At 40.0% G+C, this 23,862-nt stretch overlaps 1 protein-coding gene across 1 annotated transcript in view; it reads left to right on the top strand.

Annotated features, from left to right (window-relative positions):
- The window catches only part of LOC108667536 (vesicle-fusing ATPase 2-like), a gene marked incomplete at its 3' end in the record, with an annotated part of 59,399 nt that overhangs the window by 32,373 nt on the left and 3,164 nt on the right, over positions 1-23,862 (top strand). The window contains exons 2-7 of the mRNA XM_047884088.1: positions 8,451-8,539; positions 9,251-9,383; positions 18,580-18,811; positions 21,033-21,160; positions 22,887-23,123; positions 23,536-23,691. Coding sequence (XP_047740044.1) covers positions 8,454-8,539; positions 9,251-9,383; positions 18,580-18,811; positions 21,033-21,160; positions 22,887-23,123; positions 23,536-23,691 — 972 coding nt within the window. The remainder of the gene's footprint in view (positions 1-8,450; positions 8,540-9,250; positions 9,384-18,579; positions 18,812-21,032; positions 21,161-22,886; positions 23,124-23,535; positions 23,692-23,862) is intronic.

The raw sequence follows: 23,862 nt of genomic DNA, 5'->3' as shown, positions 1-23,862 counted from the left end.
GTGTCGGGATATTGTATATAGGGGCTGTTGGGGCGCGTATCCAGGATACTTATCGTGTCGGGATATTGTACATAGGGGCTGTTGGGGCGCGTATCCAGGATACATATCGTGGCGGGATCTTGTATATAGGGGCTGTTGGGGCGCGTATCCAGGGGATACTTACGTATGTTAGGGATATCCAGGATACTTATCGTGTCGGGATATTACCTCAAAACTTCATTCTTATAGTGGAAAGAACGGATTGACAGAATGGATTGGATCAAAATTTGATTTTACAATGCGTGAAGATGATTTAAAAGACGCAAACTTGTTTTTCTATATTTTGAAACGAGAGTAAAATGGGTTTCCTACCTTCTATGGAGCAGAGGAAAGGCCAGAATGTTACCTGCATAGTTGAGTCGTGTGCCGCGTCCTTTCGATGACGGTGGCAGCTTCATTCATTCCCAGCGATGGTTTTTTCACCAGATCTGTTTTTTTAACCTCTCCTAGGCTTACGTCTGGGACAAATTTTTGGCCGGACTCGCGGCCGGTCTCACGGCCAATTTCCAAATTCAATGATCAAGGAATATCTCTCAAACTAATGAACTTGGTACACGTATTCATTAGCTCGTGAATTTTTTTTTGAATTTTGTCTTCATTTGCTTTTGCCATAGGTATATGGCAATACGGGCCGAAATTTACAGTGATCAAGGAATTTCTTCCAAACGATTGAACAGATTCGAACGAATTTTTGAATTTACAGTCCTATATAACTACCGAACGGTAATGTTTAGCTTGTGAAAATTTATTCGATTGTGCCTTTGTTCGCGACTTTTTTTCATTTCACCTTCATTCGTGATTTAAACAGCAATGCGTGCTGCTTAAATTCGCAGTAATCAAGAAATTTCTTCCAAAACTACTGAATAGATTTGAACGAAACTTGGTATTTAAATACCTAACCTCAGCAACGGTGGTGTTTATAGCTCGCCACAATTTTTTCGTTTTGCCTTCGTTTGCGAGTTATACGGCTAAACGTATACGGATATACGTAAACGGCTCTTGGTTAAACTGGCCGGTAGAAAAATCGGTCGTTCCTCCTATATCTGTATAACTCGCGAACGAAAGCAAAGTAGAAAAATTGTCACGAGCTAAACATCACCGTTGGGAGGTTAGGTATTTATATACAAAGTTTCGTTGAAATCTGTTCTGTAGTTCAGAAGAACTTTCTTGATCGCCGCGAATTTAAGCGATAAATTTTCCGGCGATACGGGCCGAATATAAGGAGGGGATGAAATCATGAATGACGGTGAAATGAGAAAAAAACTCGCAAACGAAGGTAAAATCGGAAATTTTTTTATAAGCTTAAAAATCACCGTTTGGTAGTTAGGAATGTATTTTCAAAACTTCGTTCAAATCTGTTCAGTAGTTTGGAAGAAATTCTTTGATCACTGCGAATTTCGGCTTTTATCGCAATATAATTCACGAAGGTGAAATTTAAAAAAAATTTTCGAGCTAAAATATCACCGTTAGGTTCTGATGAATACATGTTCCAAGTTTCATTGAGCTGCGTTCATTAGTTTGGGAGATATTACTTGATACATGAATTTGGAGATTGGTCGTGCCACCTGCCACGAGTCCGTCCGTAAATTTGCCCGAGACTTCCTATGTTTCTAGTGCTGAAACAGTTAAAACAGCTTAAAACATATTGGTTCGCTAAATGAGGTTCTATTTGTGAAATACTTATTTGTGTTTAACATTTATCTTTTAAAATTGCAGCGACCTGAATTTCAAGAAAGAGGCGTATGTCTGTGGGGGGCGCTAGACATTCACGAGGGAGCCAAAGTGGGCGCCAGCCTGAAAAAGTTTGGGAACCACTGTAATAAAAGGAAGTAGCAAACGCTAATTATGACTTAATTCTTGTAAATGTTGAAACAAATTGTAGAAAATATGATGAAAGGGTTTTAGCAAACACAAACTTGATAGTTAAATTCACACAAAGCCGCCCTAAAAATTTGGACAATAGTACCTATAATGAAAGTAATGCTGTATGCATATGTATGAGAGTGATGCAGTTTTGACATGTATATGAGTTGCGCAGCATTGCCATATGTGTGGGTGCAGTATTGCCATTTAATTACACGCGCTATTCAGCAACCGAGACAAAATAAAACACAGCTTGCATCTCCGCGCGCTTCAGTGTAATTGGGCATTCGACCTGATCATGTGCTCCGCCGCCGGGCAACTTTTTTACGTTGGGTAAGCGCGCGTGGCGCGAACAAAAAACCAGACTCATAGAGGACAAGAAGTTGACACTGTTGGACCAACTGAGGCATTTTTTACTGAAGCTGTTGTAGTAGCCTGGGAGTTTTCTTCAAGGCTTGAGGGTTTAGCGCCTCGCGTTGGCAACAGCAGAACCCAAAGTCAAGCCGCGTGTATAGTCGTCGCAGACTTTTGATCCTACCTCTGTACGACCTCACCTTTGACCCGTACTTGAATTTGATCGAGAATCGCTGGTGCCTTGCCAGTTGGTTAAACAAGATTCAACGACTTGATTTGACAATCGACCCTATATTACTGCAGTAACTAATTTTTTGTAGTCATTATTGAGGCTGAGGTAATCGAATTTGTCAGAGGTGAATACGAATATATTGTGCATATATTACGTCCTAATGCCCAATGTATATAATAGGACCTATTTTATTTCTACTCTCCAGCAATGAAAATTTTGTGAGGCGTATGTTCAATAACAAAGATGTCTGACGTTTGCCGAGATCATGCTTTGTTTACTGAATTTTTTAATATTACCAAGAAGCACATTCCTGTATATCAGGATGGTGAGATATTTCATGAATATTTACTGTCAGCTCATGGGTTTGGTCCGTCATCTGCCCCGGCGTCTATCATTGACACGTAACACGTTCCCTGATCGAATAGGCCGGGCCAACAATGGTATTCCACTGCTGCGTATTGGGACACCAGTGTACCAACATAATATTTTACAGTTTCGAATAAACACTTATAACTCGAAATTTCGTTTGTAAACTTTTTCTTTTTATAATTTTGTGTTCACACGAAAGGTTGATTTTTAAAAGGTTGATATTTAACGTGTTGTGGGGAACGTGTTAATTAATGGTTGATATGCACGGCATGTTTTGTCTGAACTGGCACAACGGTTAAACTTTTCATTAGTCGTCGTTATTGGAGTTGAGCTCGAGCCTTTATTTTTCCGACCATGATGTTCGGTATTATTGTTGTCACTTCAGCACGGATTTTTTAGGCTCCCATTTTGGAACACTATAGTTTTGAACAATTTAATCATATTTATATTTATAATTTATATATCTTCTGTATTTTCCTTTAAATCTTGTTGAAAGTAGCCACTCATAGCCCGGGGAAACAAAGCCGCTCAGTTAATTATTTGTTGCACGCTTTCCCGCAACTATGTCCCCCGCAACTTTTTTGTTCTTTTTCGGAACCTGTGTTACAGAACTGTGCATGAACACTAATTAATATAAAAAAGTACTAATGAATTCAGCGTGAAGACGAGAGATTGATTTATGTTTAAAATAAAAAGAATGTTATTATTACGAAAGAATATAAAATATGGACGCCTCATCCTTTTGTGTCCACTTTCCGTGGTTTGTTGTACGTATTTGGAGCGTTCTGCACTTGTTAGGAGCGTTCTACTGCCCGGCCACCTCTGGTAACAACTAACATGTTGACACTATAGTGATAGGCGGAGGTTGACAACATTACACCGAAATCTTTCGTACAGTTTTATTCTGTAATTTATATTATGTATATATCATGCGGGTTTTTAAATAATATTTAATACTATTAAGTAAAATCTAAAGGCTTTATCTATAAATGTAGTGGTAGTGCTGTAGCGGCAAAACCTCGTATTGCTACTTTAATATGTAGCGGGCGCTACCGCTTCCGCTACAATTGCTTAAATGTAGCGCCGCTATCGCTACTTAAAATGTAGCGGCCGCTACATGTAGCGCGTTACTGCCCACCTCTGCATTTATATAACTTGAGACGTATCCTTTTACTATTCTGATTGGAGCTCGCCAATTGAAATGATTTTTGCTACGAATACATGTTGTGGTTTAATATGGTACTTAATCTTGACAGGCAAATAAAAATGGAAAAACACGTTTTTTTTAATTGTGTTCTGTGATGGTTTGGAGGAGGCCATACTAGCTGTAGCTAGTGACATCGGCTGACTGGACAGACTTTGATTTGCCTCCAGCTCAATCACAGAATCCGATTCATCGATCTTGCCTTAAGCAATCTCCTCCAACAAAAAGTTTGGAAAGAAATATCAACATTTTGAATACAACAAAATTTAAGTTGTCAAAAATATAATAGTTTGATCTTGGAAAAAGAACTCGAAATATCCATGTGTATCCTTTCTAAATAACGTTAAACACGCCCAAGTGTTCGATAATAATTCAGGAAACTGCGCAATTGTGAAGATTTCCTGGAGGCGTAGCACAAAATTTTACTAAAGGCAGAGATAATATAATACTTGCTTTAGTATTATTAGGAATATCTTACTAGGACTCCACTCAACTGTCTACTAATTGGCCAACTAATCTAGACACTGCATCCCTACTCCCTATTCGCTCCGTGGCGCCTGAACTCGTTCCGAACGCGTAATGAACTCAGCTCATACTCATACCGTTCCATAAAGTGCCACCGAAGCCTTTAAGACTTAAGAATAACATTTTTTACTCAATACTCAGCCATGCATACATCGACAGGTTTTCGGTGTTTGTCGTACCACTAATTAACTGCCATGTCAGTTAGTCAGACAAATTTTGCTAAATCTGCAATTAACTTGGTAATCTTGGTAATCTTGGTACTTGTTTGGGACATAGCAGTCCCAGGCCACGATGGATCGCCGCCTCTGATTATCGTTCATCCGCCCTCATTTGGGCCACCTGATGCACGATGCTGTTGCTTGCTTCTCGCCGCTGGTAGTGTTGCAGGGAAGGTCGATCTGGGATTGTGCCCAGGAAAACGTCCAGTAAGGTCTCCAGGGTGAACTCCCCCTCTCTTAGATCCTTTGGTAGGACGTTAAACAGCCTTGGCCCTGCCACGGAAAGTGATCCTTCCCGCAGGGATTGAAATCTGGCTGCGGATGTTACGTAATGGGGGGAATTGCACAGTCTCCCCCTTCTCTCGTGATATGTCTCAATCCTGAAGGTCTCGCTCTCGAAGTTTGGCACCATTCCGGTTATCATTTTCCATGTGTACAGGATGACATAACTCTCCCGTCTCCTCTGCAGTGAGTACAGACCCAGGCGCCTCAACCTCTCCCAGTAGTTCAACTCTTTCATCCCTCTGATCCTGGAAGTGAAGGTTCGCTGGACACCTTCCTGTTGCCGCACTGCGCCGAGTGTGAACGGGGTCCTGAGCTGGCTGCAGTATTCGAGAATTGGTATTACAAGGGCTCTAAAGAGTGTGATTATCGGTTCCGCTTCTCTTGTTCTGAACGTCCGCCAGATCCACCCGAGCTGCCGCCTACCTCTTGCGGTTATTGCAGTTACGTGATCACCAAAATTGACCTGAGTATTCATCAACACTCCTAGATCACGAACAAGTTGTTTTTCTGCGATTTCCGAGTTGTCAATTTAACCGAGTTGTCAATTTAATTTAACTCAATTTAACTGGTAACTGTCTATGGCCCTATTAGCAATAAAGGGCTAACTTTACATTCTTCAACCCATGTTTTCGAAATGATTCGTTTCATAATCGAAAAAATTGTTTTGTCTTAAATAATTAAGACAAATCTCGTCTCGTATCGTTATGTCTCGTTTCAAATCTGTCTGTCTCGTCCCGGTTCAGAATTTACCGGGACACAAGTTTTAAAGTCCGGGACAGAAGTCTTGTCTCGGTTCATACGTTTATTCCGGGACAAATTTTAACCTCTGTCCCGTTATTTTTTCCCGGAATTTTCTCGTCTCGTTTCGTCGGTCCCGGTTCATTTCGAGAAAATTATTTCGAGATGCAGGAGTCTAGACTGGTGACTGTGACATGGTCTACGGTGATGTGGTCTGCAGACGGCGACGTGGTTTGTTGATCGAAAGGGAGGTTGCCAAAAAAACTGGAAGTTGCTTTTCCAGTTTTGAGTGGTGCAGTACTGCTATATCTATGAGAATGATGCAATGTCGAATCTGTCGATAATGTGTAAGAGTGATACAACACTGTGAGTTACTTTTTCATCTGTTGTGAGGTTATCACACAAACAGCAGGGTACAAATTCGAATTGTAATTCAGATAACTTTATTTATTTATTTATTCAAATTTCACAAAAAATTAAAGCTAGTTAAGGATGTGTAGTATTCATTTATCTTTCAATTTATTCTTAATTCAGTCTTTTTTCTAGCTGCCGAATCCCAAAAGGTAGATTGCCAGTGTATCAAAAAGGCTAAAAAATATTATACTCGCGTAAAAAATTAAAATTTCCCGTGACACTCGGCAGTTGAAGAAATGTTCAATTAATATTCATTACAATTCTAATTGACTATAACATTCAGTTTTATACGTCAACATCCTAAGAAAAAACAGAAACAATGTCCTCAAACATTAGGCGCGGTCACCTTTGCCTTCACACCTCTACTCTCTCTTATCACCCTCCTCCTCCACCAACCCCACTCTTATCATCCCCCTCCTCGCCCTCATCCTCCACACGTCTTCCAAATAGTTCAGCACACTCTCAAACACAGCCGCAGTTGTTCCCTCAGACAGACAGGTCTGTCTGAGGGAGGCAATATTGTTACAGGTTGTTAGATAATTGTGCGTTTTCGATAGGTGCTTATATGTTTATTTTATTGAATAGAATGTATCAAATTATATAGTGCATATAAATAAAGATGGGGATAAATTGAACTTTTCCAACTGTTCAAAGTCCCATATAATTGACCCTCGAATTTGAGGTGGGTGAAATGGGGTAAATATTCAAGGCCATTTTCTCGGCCAAGACAAAAGCCGCAGGTGCCTAGCTTTTGCACACATGTCGGCAACCATATAACCATATGCTCCCTTCTCAACTCCTTAGGCCAGGCAACTGGCCAGAGGGCAGTTGCCTGGGCCTATACTTTCAAAAAAAGTTGAGATCGTAAATTCTTCAGCCAATCATTGACGGCCTTTCGAGCAAAATCCACCAATCATAGACAAGAAAATAGAGCGTTAGTACTTACGTTCACTTAGCGAATTTTGAAAGTATGGCCCCTGGCCCTTTATCGTCTCACGGTACCCCCTTATCTCTATAATATCTATTGCTCCAGCAAGGGAGCGGGTAGTGTTGGTGTAAATGGATATCTGAACTAATTGCAAATAAATAATTATTTAATCCATGTATTATAATAGTGATGAAGTCGTGCTTTTCTGAATGAATTGTTGCAAAAAATTTTTGAAGGGCTAAGGCACCGGGACTTTACATGTTTATAGAAATTAAAATTGTGGGACGGAATTACATTTAACGCGCAATAGGATGCAAGAGATTGAGTTTGCAACAGATTAGGCTGCGTAGGGTTTAAGGACGCCACGATCTTATGCCAGATATTGTTCTCTTGAATTACCAGTGAAAATTTTGCTGGGGAGATACAGCGGTGACTTTAGATCGCAAATGGATACATTTTTGGGGTCGATTACCGTGAATAACATTGCTAACAGGAATGTACATTTAAACGGTCACTTGATATAATAACCAGTTTTCCGTCTGTTGTAGTGACTGTTACGTTTCTAACACTATCTTAGGTTAGAAAATAATAAAGTAGGCTTGGTTAGATTTGGATAGGCTAGAACGGTTTAAGGTAGATTAGGATAGGGTTGGTTTGGTTCGGTTTGGTTACATTGGGTTAAGGTAGGTTAAGTTAGGATAGGGTAGAGGTTAGGATATGGTAGAGGTTAGGATAGGGTAGAGGTTAGGATAGGGTAGAGATTAGGATAGGGTAGAGGTTAGGATAGGGTAGAGGTTAGGATAGGGTAGAGGTTAGGACAGAGTAGAGATTAGGATATGTTAGAGGTTAGGATTGGGTAGAGGTTAGGATTGGGTAGAGGTTAGGATTGGGTAGAGGTTAGGATAGGGTAGAGGTTAGGATAGGGTAGAGGTTAGGATATATGACTAGAGTGGGTGTACTTTACCGGGCTCCGTTTTGATCTCGTTTTTTTTTCTTGCTGCTCACGTAGCTTGCTTGACACAAACTACGTCAAGCTTGCCTGACGCAAGTTACATCTAGCTTGCTTGCTGAAAGCCAAGTCGACGGGTGTTTTTGACCGGGTGCTTTGACCGCTATATTCTGCAGCTTCGCGCTGATTGTGGACGTGCTTCACTGTTTTCACCCTAGCCCAATCTGGCTGCTAATATGGCACCATTAGCTTACTCGGCAAAAAACTAACTTGTCATTCATCTTAGTTTTTCTTGAATTTTGTAATTTAGCCTAATTTTTCTTTGTTTGCAGATCATGAGGGTTGCCAAGTGTCCAAATCAGGAATTTGCCCTCACAAACTGCGTCATAGTCAACGAGGCAGATTTTAGCACAGAAATCAAGTGAGGAATAGAGAATTTTTTCATTGAGATAAATATGTATTTTTGAAATGGATTTCAAGATTAGGATATGTACTTTGATGTTGATAATATACAAATGTGCATAGTAGTACAGTCTGAGTAATTCAAAGCAGAACGCTAGACATTCAAAAGCTATTTTTTGAAAAGATAGAGATCATTTGATACCTTATTGAGAGATACCTCCTCTTGCATGTTTGGTCTAAGTGATACAGTAGCCGTCAGTAGGTGCGTCAGCTGATCCTGTGCTTAATACAATGCAATAATTGTTCTGAATTTACATGCATAAATCATATTTCTTGATTAACTTCTTCTTATTGTTACTGAAGAATATATTTTCTCTCAATACTTCAAAATGTTTTTGAAATCAATGATACACATGAACAAACAAAAATTTTCAATTCATTTGGTTATTAAGCATCAGTTTATCAAGTTGGACACAAGGATGCAATTTGAGAAATTGTGGCAATGACACTAAAACCCACCCCCTCCTACAAAAAAGTAATATTTAATTGTGTGATCCTTTGTTGGGCCAAGATGAGATAAAGCTATAGCTAGCACACTTTTCTCTACTTCTTTTATTGTTATTGATTAACAATGTTTTTGCTAATTGATAGTTCATCAATTAAGGTTCTTCTCTGTTTAATGCAGTGGTTTAAACTTTAAATCATTCATTAATACTGATGATACTGGCAGGTATGTGTGCATCACAACTCCAGACCGGCGTCCCTTAATCTACACAGTCCTGCACAATGATGATGTCAAACCAGGCTATGTTGGCTTAAATGTCATCCAGCGCAAGCAGATCCTTGTTGAGCTCGACCAAGAGGTGTGAATGTTTGTCTTGTTTCCATCCGCGTTTTGATGTTGCTGTTTCTACAACTCAATTAGAAGCTGTTTCATGTGTTCAAATCAGCTGGCATCTGACTACAGGCTGGGTGTCACAAAAAAGTCATGTATTCACCGGTGTTTCAAAAATTCACCTAACCAAGTAATTACACCTTAATGAGATGTGAATGTTGTAAGAGATTCACAGGTTAGTCTCTAAATTCATCTGGTGAAGAAATCACAAACAAAGCTCCAATATGCAATAATGGAATGTTGAATCCTTTTCAGTTTGAGAATCTTAATGCTGAAACTCTGAAGACCAGGTTTTGGCTTTTTATCAGGCCTGTTCTCTGCTAGGTTGTCCAAAATCATCTAGTTGATTATTTATAACAAATGGCCTTACTGATAACTTGATGGTCTTAGTCACTTAGCTAAGTCATTAATTCAATGCGCCAACCTTCTTGTGGTGCCCATCTACCTTGTCACCGGACATTAGCCGCTACTTTTCAATGTCAGATGGTCTCGAGCTATATCGCCAAACGTCGGGAACTATCTTGTTAAAAGCTCGGTCTTAATAAAGTTTTATTCCTTTATTTCCTACGCTGGCATTTTATTGCACTTGATTGGTGTTCATTAAAACATCAGTTCACTTTGGTAAAACGTAATATTTTATTTCAGAAAAATTACCAATTAAAAATAGGCACATGTAAAAATAAGATTAACGCAATACAATTTAGTGAACAAGCTATCATTGTGCAGCCACAAAATCTAGGGTACAGGCAGAGGTGGGCAGTAGCGCGCTACATGTAGCGGCCGCTACTAGCGGCCGCTACATTTTCAGTAGCGGTAGCGGTAGCGTGCTACCGCTACATTTATAGATAAAGCCTTTAGATTTTATTTAAAGGGAAAGACTACCCTCCAACAAAACTTTTTTGTTTACAGACGGATCGTTTTGAAACTTGGTACACATATGTAAAACAGAAATCTAAGACCTTTTTGTTCATGTAAATTAAAAAAATGGAAGAAAACGTGGAATTAATAGAAAACGGCAAATAAGGGGTACTCTAAAAAAATTTAGAACTTCTGCAAATCGCATGCTACAATGTCGAGACACATATCATTCGATTTGTAACAACAATATCTAGCGACTGTAGAGCCCCGATTTTGATTTTCCTCATCGTTTTTTTCATTCGCGTTCTTCCCATTTTTTTCACATTTTAAATAATAACATATAAATACCATTTATTTGTAAATAATGATATAAAATGATCATTTTATAAAAGTTCAAGACTGCATTACACTAAAAAGTATTGCATGTACATCTATGGTAATAGCTTTGTTGAACGCGGCTCGTTTGTAGCTTTCAAACGAGTGCAAACACTTTGTAGTTAACTAGAGTAATGATCTATATATATACAGATTTAATTCAAATAAATCTTTGTACATATTGTTAAAAATGTTCATATATATATTTTTAAAATTGTCTTACGCAAAAATTATAGCACGCACAGACATGCGGTAAACTGCGTTAGACGCGCCTTTTGAGCAGCTACAAAATGAGTCAAGAAAACGGTAAAGCCAAAATTTCCGATTTTTAGGGTAGCCGGTCCCCTTAATAGTATTAAATATTATTTGAAAACCAGCATGATGCATACATAATATAAATTACAGAATAAAACTGTACGAAAGATTTCGGTGTAATGTTGTCAACCTCAGCCTGTTAATAGTGTCAACATTTTAGTTGTTACCTGTTAAGTTGTTACCAGTTACCACTTACAGGTTTTTTTCATCTTTCAGTTTGCTTACAGTTATTTTTACACAGTTGATTTTATGTTTCACCTTCCCTACATGGATGTCTACTTTAATCTACCAATCTCAAAAATAATCCACATATATATACAAAAAAGACTGATTTTTTTATGTATATGTGGATAATTTTTTAGATTGGTAGATTAAAGTTCACATCCATGCATCATGATTCATGTAGGGAAGGTAAAACATAAAAATAACTGTAACTTTTATTTACTGTATCTAACCCATACTAGTTCGGTTAGGTTAATTGCAATAAAGTTGCATTGATACGTTTCAAAAATGTTTTATTATCATTAAATGTTTATGAGTAAATCCCAATAGCAGAACAATAAATATTAAGAGATTTCTAATAATTTTGGCCATTGTAGCGGCTAATGTAGCGCGCTACATTTTACTGTAGCGGTAGCGGTAGCGCCCGTTACAATCTAGTGGATGTAGCGGTAGCGATAGCGCCCGCTACATTTAGAGCATGTAGCGGTAGCGGAAGCGGCGCTACATTTCAAAGTAGCGCTGCCCAGCTCTGGGTACAGGTACAATTTCACAAGCGAGACAGCATGGCAGAGTGAGCTCAGCGAGAACCTTGCACTGAATGGCTGGCGGGACACGGCTGACTTTTCAACTCACAGCCACACAGACCTGACCTCGCACAACGTAGCTCCTGCGGCAGTAAGGTCTGACTCTAATTTTACTGGCGCGGACGCTACAGAATAATTTAGTCACAAGAACAAAAATGCACATGAGAATGAATGATCGTATTAATGAGCAATAAATATTACTGAACGATGTTCATCGTTTACATCCCCCTACACCAGATAAAACAAAATACGACATCGCAGTTCAATCTGGCTATTATTACAGGGTACAATTTTACTTGCTATCTCGCTAAAAAGCTCTTAACATTTTGACAATCATACCGACTGATGCTAGAAGAAATAGAACTTCATTAAATCGAACAATCTAAAATCCTTCCCAATCAGTTACTTAAGTAATATAGTAATTTCGGCGTTGAAGAATTGGCCTGGATCGGCCTGTCGTCGATTCTTGTACTTCTCTTCACTAGTTGACAGATATAAAAGACTAGCCTTTTGATCAAATCTTTTCAACGGACGGCGGTTTTAAATAGTTTCTATAGACTTTCAGTTGTTCCATAGGGTACTAGGCATTTCAAGACTAAAAACATATGCTCCTGCATAGCTTCATCTAGTCTCTTCTTGAAGATGTTCATACTCGGAGCGTCAACGATGCTATCAGGGAGGGTGTTCCACATGTCGGTGACTCGAAGCGAGAAAAAGTGCTGTCGCATGGATGAGTTGCACCGCAGTTTTTAAAACAATTCTCTTTAACAACTTCACTTCTTGTTGTTTGTTTGTTTGTCTGCTACAAATCATATAATCAATATTTACCACACTTCTACCTCTCCAATCGATCTGAAATTTCGATCTGAACTTGCGTAAAATTGGAGACAATGCATGAATCAATTGACAGAATAAATGATCTTGAATTTTTGTTATGAATGAGAAAAAAATTTAATTTTTTTAATATTTGAAAATGAAATTAGAAATTTATTGTACTTGTGTAACATCGGAGACACTGGATTCTTTAGAATTGTTGTCTGTAAAAAGTAATTTTTACACTTATATTATTTAGTTTATCACTGTGGCCCCTTGTACAAATCATGAGTATAGATACTTGTACACTTCAATGAGGTCACCACGCAGGCGACGATAACAGAGATTGGGAAGCCTCATAATCGTCAATCTTTCTTCATTAGACTTTCCTTTCAAGCTTAGAATTATCCTCATTGCACGTCTTTGAACACTCGATTAAATTTTTGTCCTTTTCAAGTTTCGGTGAGCACACAGCGTTTCCAAACTCTAAATTCGGGCGCACGACAGAGATGAACAAGTTACATCGCTTCTACATCCAGGTACTCGTAGGATCGTTAGATCAGCCCAAGCAGTTCAATTGTTCTATTAACTTGCGTTTCAATATGACTAGAAAATTTTAGATCGTTGCCGACACAAACTCTGTGATCTTTTTCCACGCAAGATTTCTCAATCATAATTGCCTCGTTGCAACCATGTCTTCTCATGCTGTAAGTTTGCTGTTCATTGTTCTTGCCGAGGTGAAGTACTTTACACTTGTCAGCATTGAAACGCAGCTGCCACGCATCAGCCCAGTCAACTAAACTATCAAGATCATTTTGCAGTGTCATTTTATTTGACGCGTCCTTAACTGTATTATAATAAACTTTTGTGTCATCGGCATACATGGACTGGAGCACGCGCTTGACACTACTTCTGGTAGATCGTTTAGAAAAGCAACAAACAAAATAGGCTCAAGAATGCTTCCCTGCGGCACGCCACTGCGCACAATTGCCCAGTCTAATACGGTTCCGTTAATGCTGACACGTTTTCATCTGCCTACTAGGAAACCCTTGTTTCATTGTAGTACATTTCCCTCTATTCCCAAAGCCTTCACTTTAAGCAACAGTCGCTTATTCGGAACGCTGTCAAGCCTTGGCAAAATCGAAGTACACTGCATGCACTGGATCCAGAAGGAGAGTCCTATTATTCAAGGTAGACAGGAGATTAGTCGTGCAGGATCTGCCAATAATTAACAATCTGCCAATCAAATTAATTAACAATGCTGACAGTCTGATGGAAGATAGTCAACAGTCAAGTGATCGATAATCCTATCTCTTACAACCGATTCCATCACCTTACACACAACACATGTGAGCTGACAGGACGGTTATAGTTACTGAGGCCTCTTCTGTCACATTTTTTGAACAGAGGTGTCGTGTCACTTGATCTTCATTCCAGTCGGCCGGCAAAGTCTCTTCGATTAAGGATAATTGAATGAATACTGTTAGAGTGCCGGCTGGGACGGTTGCTAATTCTTTAAGTAATCTAGGGTGGAAACTGTCTGATGCAGATGACTTGTTGGGATTCAGGGAGACCAAACCAAACGCTTGAGAACCTCCTTTTCGTGTATCTCAAAACTATAGTTAACTTCGAGCCCGCTGGTCGCTCCTCATTGGCTGGAACACTGTTCAAGTGCTCAGCTGTGAAGACGGTGCTAAAGAACTAATTTAGAACGTCGCAGTCCGCGAAGTCGAAGTCAGAATTTCGTACGTTAGACGATTTGTACACAACACATGCAGAACATGACTCCGAATCGAATACATTTTCACGCGCTAGTAATCACCGTTTGGTAGTTAAGAATTTATATTCAAATTTTGTTCTAGTCTTTCAGTAGTTTGGAAGAAATTCGTTGATCACTGCGAATTTCAGCCCGTATCGCCGTATAACTCCCGAATGAAGGTAAAATTTAAAAATTTTTCACGAACTAAACATCACCCTTAGGTCCTCATGAATACGTGTTCCGAGTTTTATCAAGCCGCGTTCATTCGTTTGCAGCATAGTAAAAATCACGAAAGAGGTGTTTGTTACCACGTTTTTCTTAGCTTCGTTTCGTGCCTGTCATCACAAATTCACACCTTAATTTAGAATTCTTCTGAACAACCTAGAAACTTGAAATTTGGCATTCATGGTTATGCTGCCTAACAATTCAAGATTTGATCATCATAACTAATAATTAAAAATAATCATAGAAAAAAAATTCACGTTTGACAATCGGGTTATTTTTCGAATATCCAGACTTGCCAACCCTGGAAATTGATTTAAATTGCTAAACTAAAAAGTAGCAAATAAATATAAAACCATTAAAAAAAAAACACTTTTTTCTGGTTTTTACAAAACTAAAAATAATGAAATAAAACAAATAAAAAAACTCTTAAAAACCACTTTTTCTCAACGGACAAAAAAGAAAAACATTTACTCCTACATAACATTAAAGTTATGTAAAATGTTATGTAATGTTATGTAAGAGTAAATGTTTTTTTCTTTTTTGTCCGTTAAGAAAATGTGGCTTTTAAAAGTTTTTGCTATTTCTTTTATTTTTCTATGTGTCTGTCGGGGGGGGGGGGGGGTGCTAGAGATCCACTGGGGAAGCAAAGGGGTGCCAGCCTGAAAAAGTTTGGGAACCACTCTAGCTGATTGCTGCTCAGCAGATAACTGAACTTGCTAGGCCACATAAGAAGTTCTAACCCACAGAGCTACACCTCTACTGCATTTCTCTTCGTTTAAGTTATGAAAACAATCAAAACCTGACGACTGAAGTTCAACAGGTACAAGTTAACCCCCCCTTGATTTTTAGATAGTGTCTCTGTATTACAAATAATGTCTATTCACTCGTTTGCGATCAAAGGTAACAGTTCATTTCTTTTGTTCAAAATGGAATCAGAGTTCGTGTATAAACCTTTTAAAACTTTTTGAGCTTTCCCACTTTGATTTATGAGTAAACTTTTTACCTTATTTACAAAACTGGATTTATGTACATGACTTCTATTATTTACTTGTCTTCTAGCTCCATTGACTGACGGCGAGTGGCCGGAGTCCTCGTGAGATCTTGAATGTATTTGACATGATTTTAAGTGCTTCTTCGTCTGTTTCTTTTCTGTCATTTCTTGCGAAAATTTGCTATATACCTCTAATGGGGATGAATCCTTCTTCGCAAAAACGTACTTGAATTCAACGGTTTCTCCTAATTTTTCCGCTGCTTTCAGCCCGCTACAAACTTGTGCCAGATCCTTCACCGGTGTGCTGATTGCTGAAACCGGTGTGCTGATTGCTTTGCTACAACAGTCTGCAATATACTTATTGTCAGCATCACTCGTTCGTTCGTCTCATTTACTGTGCTTTCGGGAATGCCGAACCATAAAAGGTTGCATTTCCTACGTTCTCTGTCTAGTAATTCGCGGGAGCTTTCGCTAGCGACTTCGGCTATGACAACGTTTTGATTCTTCATTTCCATATTTTCCAATTTTTCTGTATTTTTCGTGGAGCTCTCTCTTCGACAGCTCTTTGCGTAACGAGCTCAGTTTATTACTCAAAGAGCCAACTACATCTTTCAACGTGCTCATCTTTTTCCGGTAATTTTTCTCCATTTCAGCTCGAACTACTGCGAGCAAAGCGAACCACTTCTCTTCCATCCGTGTCTCGCTTTTTCGGGCACTAAGAGTCGGTTTCTCGCAGTCCCTACAGAACCAGTGAAAAGACTCGGTTTTCTGTAGAAAACAATACTCTTCCAAGCTCAACTTCGCTCAACTGATGCAAATGAAATCTTCGCAGTGTTCACTGTTCACTGATGACCATCTGGTCATCTTCTCTCAACGTGATCTCTTCGCAGAACTTGCAAACATCTTAAATTATGCATATCGATCTTCCGTTCGATTTTTTTATCGGTACATCTTGTTTCGACTAACCGTAGTCCTTCTTAACAATCTTATCAACTTTCTTCCCAACCATCGCAATATCTGCTTTCTTAATTGTTCAATGACTTCCGGGTTCCTTCACTGAGATTTAGCTTAGGTCTCTCGTCACAGCAATTAATCACCGGAATCAACCCTGCACAGTACAACCGCCCGACGGCAATAAAGTTCCGGAAGCAATTTTACGCAGGAAACAAATCGGTCAAGCTCCTGGAGCGACATCACAGCACTTCCACTCTCCACCGCTTCTCAACCTGAATATAATCATAGGATGCATTTATTTTCCTTATATACCGCTTCAATCGGGTAATATTCCTACGATATAGAAGTATGGACTAAATTGACAAATGTAAATATGGAGAAATTCCTAAAAAATAATTATATAATTTTTCTTAGTCTTAGGGAATTCATCTGGCAACACGAAGTCTTGCGTAGCTCCCGTAGGGTATACCCTCGTCTTGGCTTGAACTTGAACGAAGTTTGGGCACCCGAAAACTCGTCGCTCGTTCTTCTGCTGTTCGGTACCAACGCCTTCATAAACGACTCACTTGCCCGCCTCATATAAGATCGAACCTGCTTCTGCGGCGCGTGGTCGTGTTCAACGTTGTCAGGCTGCAAACCAAACTGAGGCTATACAAGACCGGCTGTGCGTCACTAGTCGCCTAGTCGGTAGTGGATCGTCTGCCATTTCGTCTGTCTTCTCACTCATGCCTTCCCACTCCATGCTCGGCTGGTCGATGCCCTCATCACCAGCGGGCTGTCCAGCAACATCGATGTCTTCAGCCTGAGTTGCTAATTACGCTTTCTCTTAGTAAACGCTGCCGCTATTTTGTCCGGCAATCCCGATAAGGAGATCTTAACTATGTCAATCGTCATCGTTCTACCCTCATTTATCTCGAATGGAGGGATTATCTATGCTGTGTTCCGCTGCTATTCTTCAACAATTATGTATTGATATTCGCTTTCTTTCCCAATGTTTGCTTTTTTTCTGAAATTCTTACAGGATTTTTTTTGCGATTTTGTACTTTTTTTGCAAGTATGCAAGCGCGTTTCGGTGAAACTCTAGGAGCAATCTGCTACTTTAATCGTCACTAGGGTCTTATAAATCAATCATTGCTTGGCTGCTGACAGTTCACAAGGAACAAAAAATCCATCCTTGTCTAGATTTTTATAGTTCTCAACTGCAGCATCCTTGATGCTAGAGTTAACGAGTCAACCGCTGTAAAACTCAGTTTTGAGTGGCCAACCAAGTTAAAAACTGGACAATCACACGTGGCTTGATGTGACAGCCAAATTCAGAAGCTGACAAAGTCAGGTCTGATACTTCAAAGTCCAAGTTCGCCAAGCAAAGTTTCCGACAAAAAATATTCACCAATAAATCCAGAACATAAGAAATGAAATAAATATGCCAAATATAATTAAGAGATAATAATATTGTGCAATAAAATAACCAACAGCCACCCACAAAGACCCAAATGCCCGCAACTTTCCTCCTGTCAACCAGGTAAAGGGGTAGGTTGTGACTCTTGCAGCTCTGTCATATGCTGGTGCATATGAGGCTTCGAGGCCTGTTGAGTGTCTATCCACTTATATTGTATTTTGCTTAGTTACTTGTTGCCCTTTGATTGATTCTTGTAACCTTAGCATGATTTCATTAAGCTGTAAGATTTGTATTGTAAAATCTATTTCCTTATTATCTGTGAAAGCAAACAATTGATAAAGCACTGATTTTGATCTACTTTGATCCTTTGAACCGACCTTGAATCCAAGTTGCTTGAATTTTTTATAGGCCTAAGTGAGCGGAAATTCATAAGCACATATAAATATAATGTCTCTTTAATGGTGAAATACTGCTTTATCATGAACTCCAAAGTTTTGTGCTGGGATCACAATGTTATAATTAAAACTTTATGATAGCGTTTTTGTGTCGCAAATAAATTTATAGGTTAGCCTAAAACACTAACAACCTCAACTTTTTCACTTATATTACTTGCTTTTGAACTTTATATTCAGCCAATACATTTATTGTAATGCTGTTGTTGTGTCACAGATCAATGTGGAGGCATTCACGCCAGACCCTCAGCGGCAGCTGATCAGCACCCTGGTGCTGGAGGCAGACTTCCTGCAGAAGAAGAGCACCACCAACGAGCCCTACAACACCGACCAGATGGCCGTCAACTTCTTAGAGCAGTTTCCCCGCCACGGCTACCACATTGGCCAGCCGCTCGTCTTCAAGTTCTGTGACAAGAAAACCCTTTCACTCAGGGTCAAGGAGATCGAAGGTGGGTTAATAAATGGTATGTGGGCCATGGACATGAAGGGTGGTCAATATATGGTATGTTGGCGAGAGAGAAGGGAGGTAGATCATTATATGGTATGTTGGTCATGGAAATGGGAGGTAGATCATTATATGGTATGTTGGTCATGGAATTGGGAGGTAGATCATTATATGGTATGTTGGTCATGGAATTGGGAGGTAGGTCAATTTATGGTACTATGTGAGTCTGGTCATTATATGGAGGGTAGCTAGGCCAATATATGGTATGTTGGTCATGGACATGGGGAGAAGGCCGGTATACGGCATGGCATTTTGGTAATGTATCTAGATGGAAGGTAGGTCAATTTATGGTATTAAAGTCATATACATGAAGGATAGGCCAGTATATGGTATGTGTGTCATGGACATGGAGGGTAGACCAATGTATGGTATGTGGGTCATGGACATGGAGGGTAGGCCAATGTATGTCCAATGTATGATATGTGGGTCATGGACATGGAGGGTAGACCAATGTATGGTATGTGGGTCATGGATATGAAAATTGCGGCAGACAAAAACTCGTACAAAAAACTCGTGCTATATTCTTATCTGAGGATGGATTTTGAACATTTTTAGCGCATTTTCTCATTTATGGAAGAAAAGGCGTTATTGTGCTCGCCATGTCCGTCTGTCCGTCTGTCTGTTCGTCCGTGACTTCAAGTTTTCGTCGACGAGAAAATGCACTCTCCATCACTCACTGCAGTGAGTACGGAGTTATATTTTTTATCACTTTATTTAACATTGATAGAAAATCTGTAAAATCCAAAAATTTCACTTGTTTCCCTCCATTACATATCCGAGTTCAGTAGGTGTTTCGATTGCTTGCTGAGCTCTGGGTAGATGCTACATGTATGTTAAATGAATAGAAATTCGAACATTATGAGGTCCAGGAAGTATTTTAAATTCTAAAATATTTCTTAATATGAAATTTATCTACATTACGGAATATTGATCCTGCAAACCAACATTGATGAATTTCTATAATTTTATTGCTCAATACTCGACTATATAAAGCTAAAAATTAACAACATTACTGATAGGCTTTATAATTTGAACCGTAGAACCGCCATATTATAAAGGATGGAAAGAACCATTATAGTGTAATGAATTTCCACCAAAGTCAAGGACTAAGGTTTTTTAGGACGCAAAGTCGAGTTTAATTTCATGGTCAATTGCTGGCGAGACAGCTTGCCTTCAAGCCACCATTGCTACATATGAGGTTGACATGGTCGACATTCGTGTATGGTACTGTAGCTTATTAATACTTTAATACTTGCCACAGCGAATAAATAATTATTTATTACTCTTCGAAAAAACCTATTACTTGAGCAGGTAATGAAGGTAAATGACAGGGTGTATTGTCTTCTTGTTAGCAGAGTAAAAGAAATGAAATTGTGGCATCTTTTGGGTTTACTAACGTTTTCCTCATCTAATAAACTTCATGAATTTATTTCGCACTTGGTTTTCACTACATAGAAATCTATTTTCTAATGCCGTCGGTACAACAGTTATTTATCAAAAATTGATAGCAAAGAAAATTCATCAAATTTTAATAACAAATCTTTTAGAGACCATCTCCCTCACCAGTTCAAAAATTTAAATACCATATAATCTATAAGACTATTTGCACAGTATTCATTATAACCTACATTTATCGATAAAAAGAAAAAACTATTGATTGACAATTAAAGGAAATAAGTTGGATAGTTAATAGAGACGGATTTTCCATTACGCTTCATTTTATGGAGCACTGTACGTTTTAATCACTTCCTTGCACATTTAATTGTTCAAAATTTAATATATTATTGAAGTTTCATACTGATGATGAAGATGCTCTCCACAACGGTTCAATGAATTCTTATGACATCTGGTTTGCTTTTGTATTATTTTCGAATTTCTAATTTTCAATTCCATCTTAACAGATGTAATTGATTACAATGCCCATTGCATTGGGGATATAAATTATGTGAAATTAAACAATTTTATTGTGTGAATGATCTATGTAGATTCTAGAATGCTCCAGGACAGTCGTTTAAGGGTTCCATAATAACAAATTAATTACAGTATTCTAGAGAAGTGAACGAAATTCTATTGTTGCAATCAATTTTAATTTATTCCAACATAAATTAGATTTTATAACATTTGTCTTATGAGTAGATAGAATTAAAGAACTTGATTACGTGTAGCGGTGGACGTGGAGGCAATGGCAAGGGACAAGTTGGAGCCCCGCAAGCTGGACTTTGGGGTCCTCAACCCCAACTCGTCCATCATCTTCGAGAAGGCCGAGGGCTCGGCCCTCTTCCTTACCAGCGAGGTGAAGAACTTCATCTCGTCACTCTTGCCTATGCCGCCAGACTATTCACTTGATCTCTGCTGTTATTAATTACATGTGATTAATTTAATGTCTTCTAATAACAGGGTGCGGCAGAGAGGACGGACGGTTTTACAAACGTCATAAAACAGTATATTTTTACTGAAAAACAAAACTTTGTTGATGCAATCAGGTTCACAAAGAAATAGCATTTCAGATAGTTAAGTGTGGAAAATAACATCTGGCATGTGGTGAGCGAAATTGTTGATGCAGTGCTGTAGGCGTTCATGAAAGTTCGCGTAGACTCACTCCAACACCGCTTTCTCAACTTGCGCGACTTCCACGCAAATTGCGTCCTTTAATTCGGGGTTTGTGTACGTATACTCTAGCCTTGAGATGTCCCCATAAGAAAAAATCGCATATGGATAAATCTGGGGACCGAGGAGGCCAATGAACATCGCCAACCCTTGAAATAAGGCGACCAGGGAAGAGAGGACGGATGACGTCCATATTGATGCACTGGCTGTGTGGGCGGTCGTCCCATCCTGCTGGAACCACACACGTCGTGTTGGAACAGGACGCCGTCGTAATTCAGGGACAAAGAATTTGGTCATCATTCATGGGTAGCGCTCTAAGTTCACTGTAACAGCACGATCATTACCGATTTCGAAGAAGTAAGGCCAATGATGCACGTTTGCGATACAACACACCAAACCGTTACTTTTGGCCTGTGCAGCGGTCTTTCGTGTAACTGTTGCGGATTTTCATTAGCGCAATAACGTAAATTCTGCTGGTCAACCATGCCGTTTAGGTGAAAGTGGGCTTCGTCACTCATAAACAATATGAAGTTATCATTTCCATCTATTAGTGCTTCCATCTCACGTGTGAAGTTTATTCACTGTGCATTATCTCTGGACTCTAACTGTTGCACAATGGCCAATTTGTATGGGTGAAAGCGGAGATCCATATGCAAAATTCGCCTCACCGAATGGTCACTGAGGCGGACACTGCGGACTGCAAAGAACGGCTTGTCGACCGGTGTCCACATTTTCAGGGGTTCGAACTGTTCACGGGGCTACTCATGGTCTTCTGTTGATCAGGTCACCACACCTGCGAAGTGATTAAACCCAACGAAGGATGGTGTTTCGAGAGGGAACAGCTTTATTCCGGTGAATGTTGAAATGGCGACGAAACTCGCGCTGTGCGACGGTGACTAACTCATCATTTTTTAGGACGAAACAATCATAGGCGAGAATGCCATGCTCCACCGTCCAAGGCTCCATGGCAACTGAAACACGAACAATGCTATGACCACACGAGTCAAACGAAGCTCTCCCCACCCCTCTCGTAGACGGTGGGGACTGGAGAGAGTCTGAATGTGTGTTCCACACTTAACTGTCTGAAATGCTATTGCTTTGTTAACCTGATTGCATCAATAAAGTTGTTTTTCAGTAAAAATAAACTGTTTTATGACGTTTTTAAAACCGTCCGTCTTCTCTGCCGCACCCTGTACATGTCTTGCTTTTAGTTTATTTGGCAGCGTAATGTTACGTACAAAAAAATGTTTGTTTGGAAAGGGTGCCTTATATAACCATTAGCATGTTTGATCAAGGAATAATTGGACTCGTGTTCAGAAGACTCGTGCTATTTTTTTGTGCGTCAGGCCATCTTCCCTTATCAATGTCATTCGGTGAGTAATTATTCGTCATTATGCCGATTATATTAACAGGCGCGCCAGTCGCACACGAGTTTGTTCGCCGCGGACTGGGACTTCCAGAAGATGGGCATCGGCGGCCTGGACGAGCAGTTTGTGCAGATCCTGCGACGCACCTTCGCCTCGCGGGTCTTACCTCCTGAGGTCGTCGATACGATGGGCATCAAGCACGTCAAGGGCATCCTGCTCTACGGGCCCCCTGGTACGTCTGCTGTATGGGTCCCCTGGTACGTCTGCTCTATGGTCCTCCTGGTATTAATGTAGCCATGGCTATGCCCGTGTACTGGCTATGCAGGCATAGTCCATTTACTGAACTCCTACAAACACCAGCATGACTACACAAATTTGACCTCTGCTGGCATTACCAAGTGCATCCTCCTGCTGCAGGGAGGATGCCTACATCCTCCGACCTACTGGCCGCATCTCATCCACCTTGCAGCTGTGGTCTGAGCTGATGCAGTGGTAGCTTTCCTGGAATCTGGGCTTCTTGGCATGATAAGATCTGGGGAATGACAACAACAACCGAGCCTACCTGAAGCAGTTTTGGAACTGGCAATCCCTTCTGATAATACAATGACCTTGATTCTTTATGGTTGAAAACTGGCCTAATCGGTTTTCCAAGCTTGTTTTCTGCATGTCTATAACCATTTCAATTAACTTGCAGAAGATAGACATCGGCGGCCTGGACGAGCAGTTCGTGCAGATCCTGCGACGCGCCTTCGCCTCGCGGGTCTTCCCTCCCGAGGTCGTCCATACGATGGGCATCAAGCACGTCAAGGGCATCCTGCTCTACGGGCCCCCTGGTACGTCTGCTCTACGGGCCCCCTGGTACGTCTGCTCTACGGTCCTCCTGGTACGTCTGCTCTACGGTCCATGGTACGTCTGCTCTACGGTCCCCCTGGTACGTCTGCTCTACGGTCCCTGGTACGTCTGCTCTACGGTCCCCCTGGTACGTCTGCTCTACGGTCCCCCTGGTACGTCTGCTCTACGG

The sequence above is a fragment of the Hyalella azteca genome, unplaced genomic scaffold (genome assembly GCF_000764305.2).
Source record: "Hyalella azteca isolate HAZT.00-mixed unplaced genomic scaffold, Hazt_2.0.2 contig1810, whole genome shotgun sequence".
In the NCBI taxonomy this organism is placed as follows: Eukaryota; Metazoa; Arthropoda; class Malacostraca; order Amphipoda; family Hyalellidae; genus Hyalella; species Hyalella azteca.
Note: the sequence above shows the minus strand (reverse complement) of the source record. Positions and strands in the feature narration are given on the sequence as shown.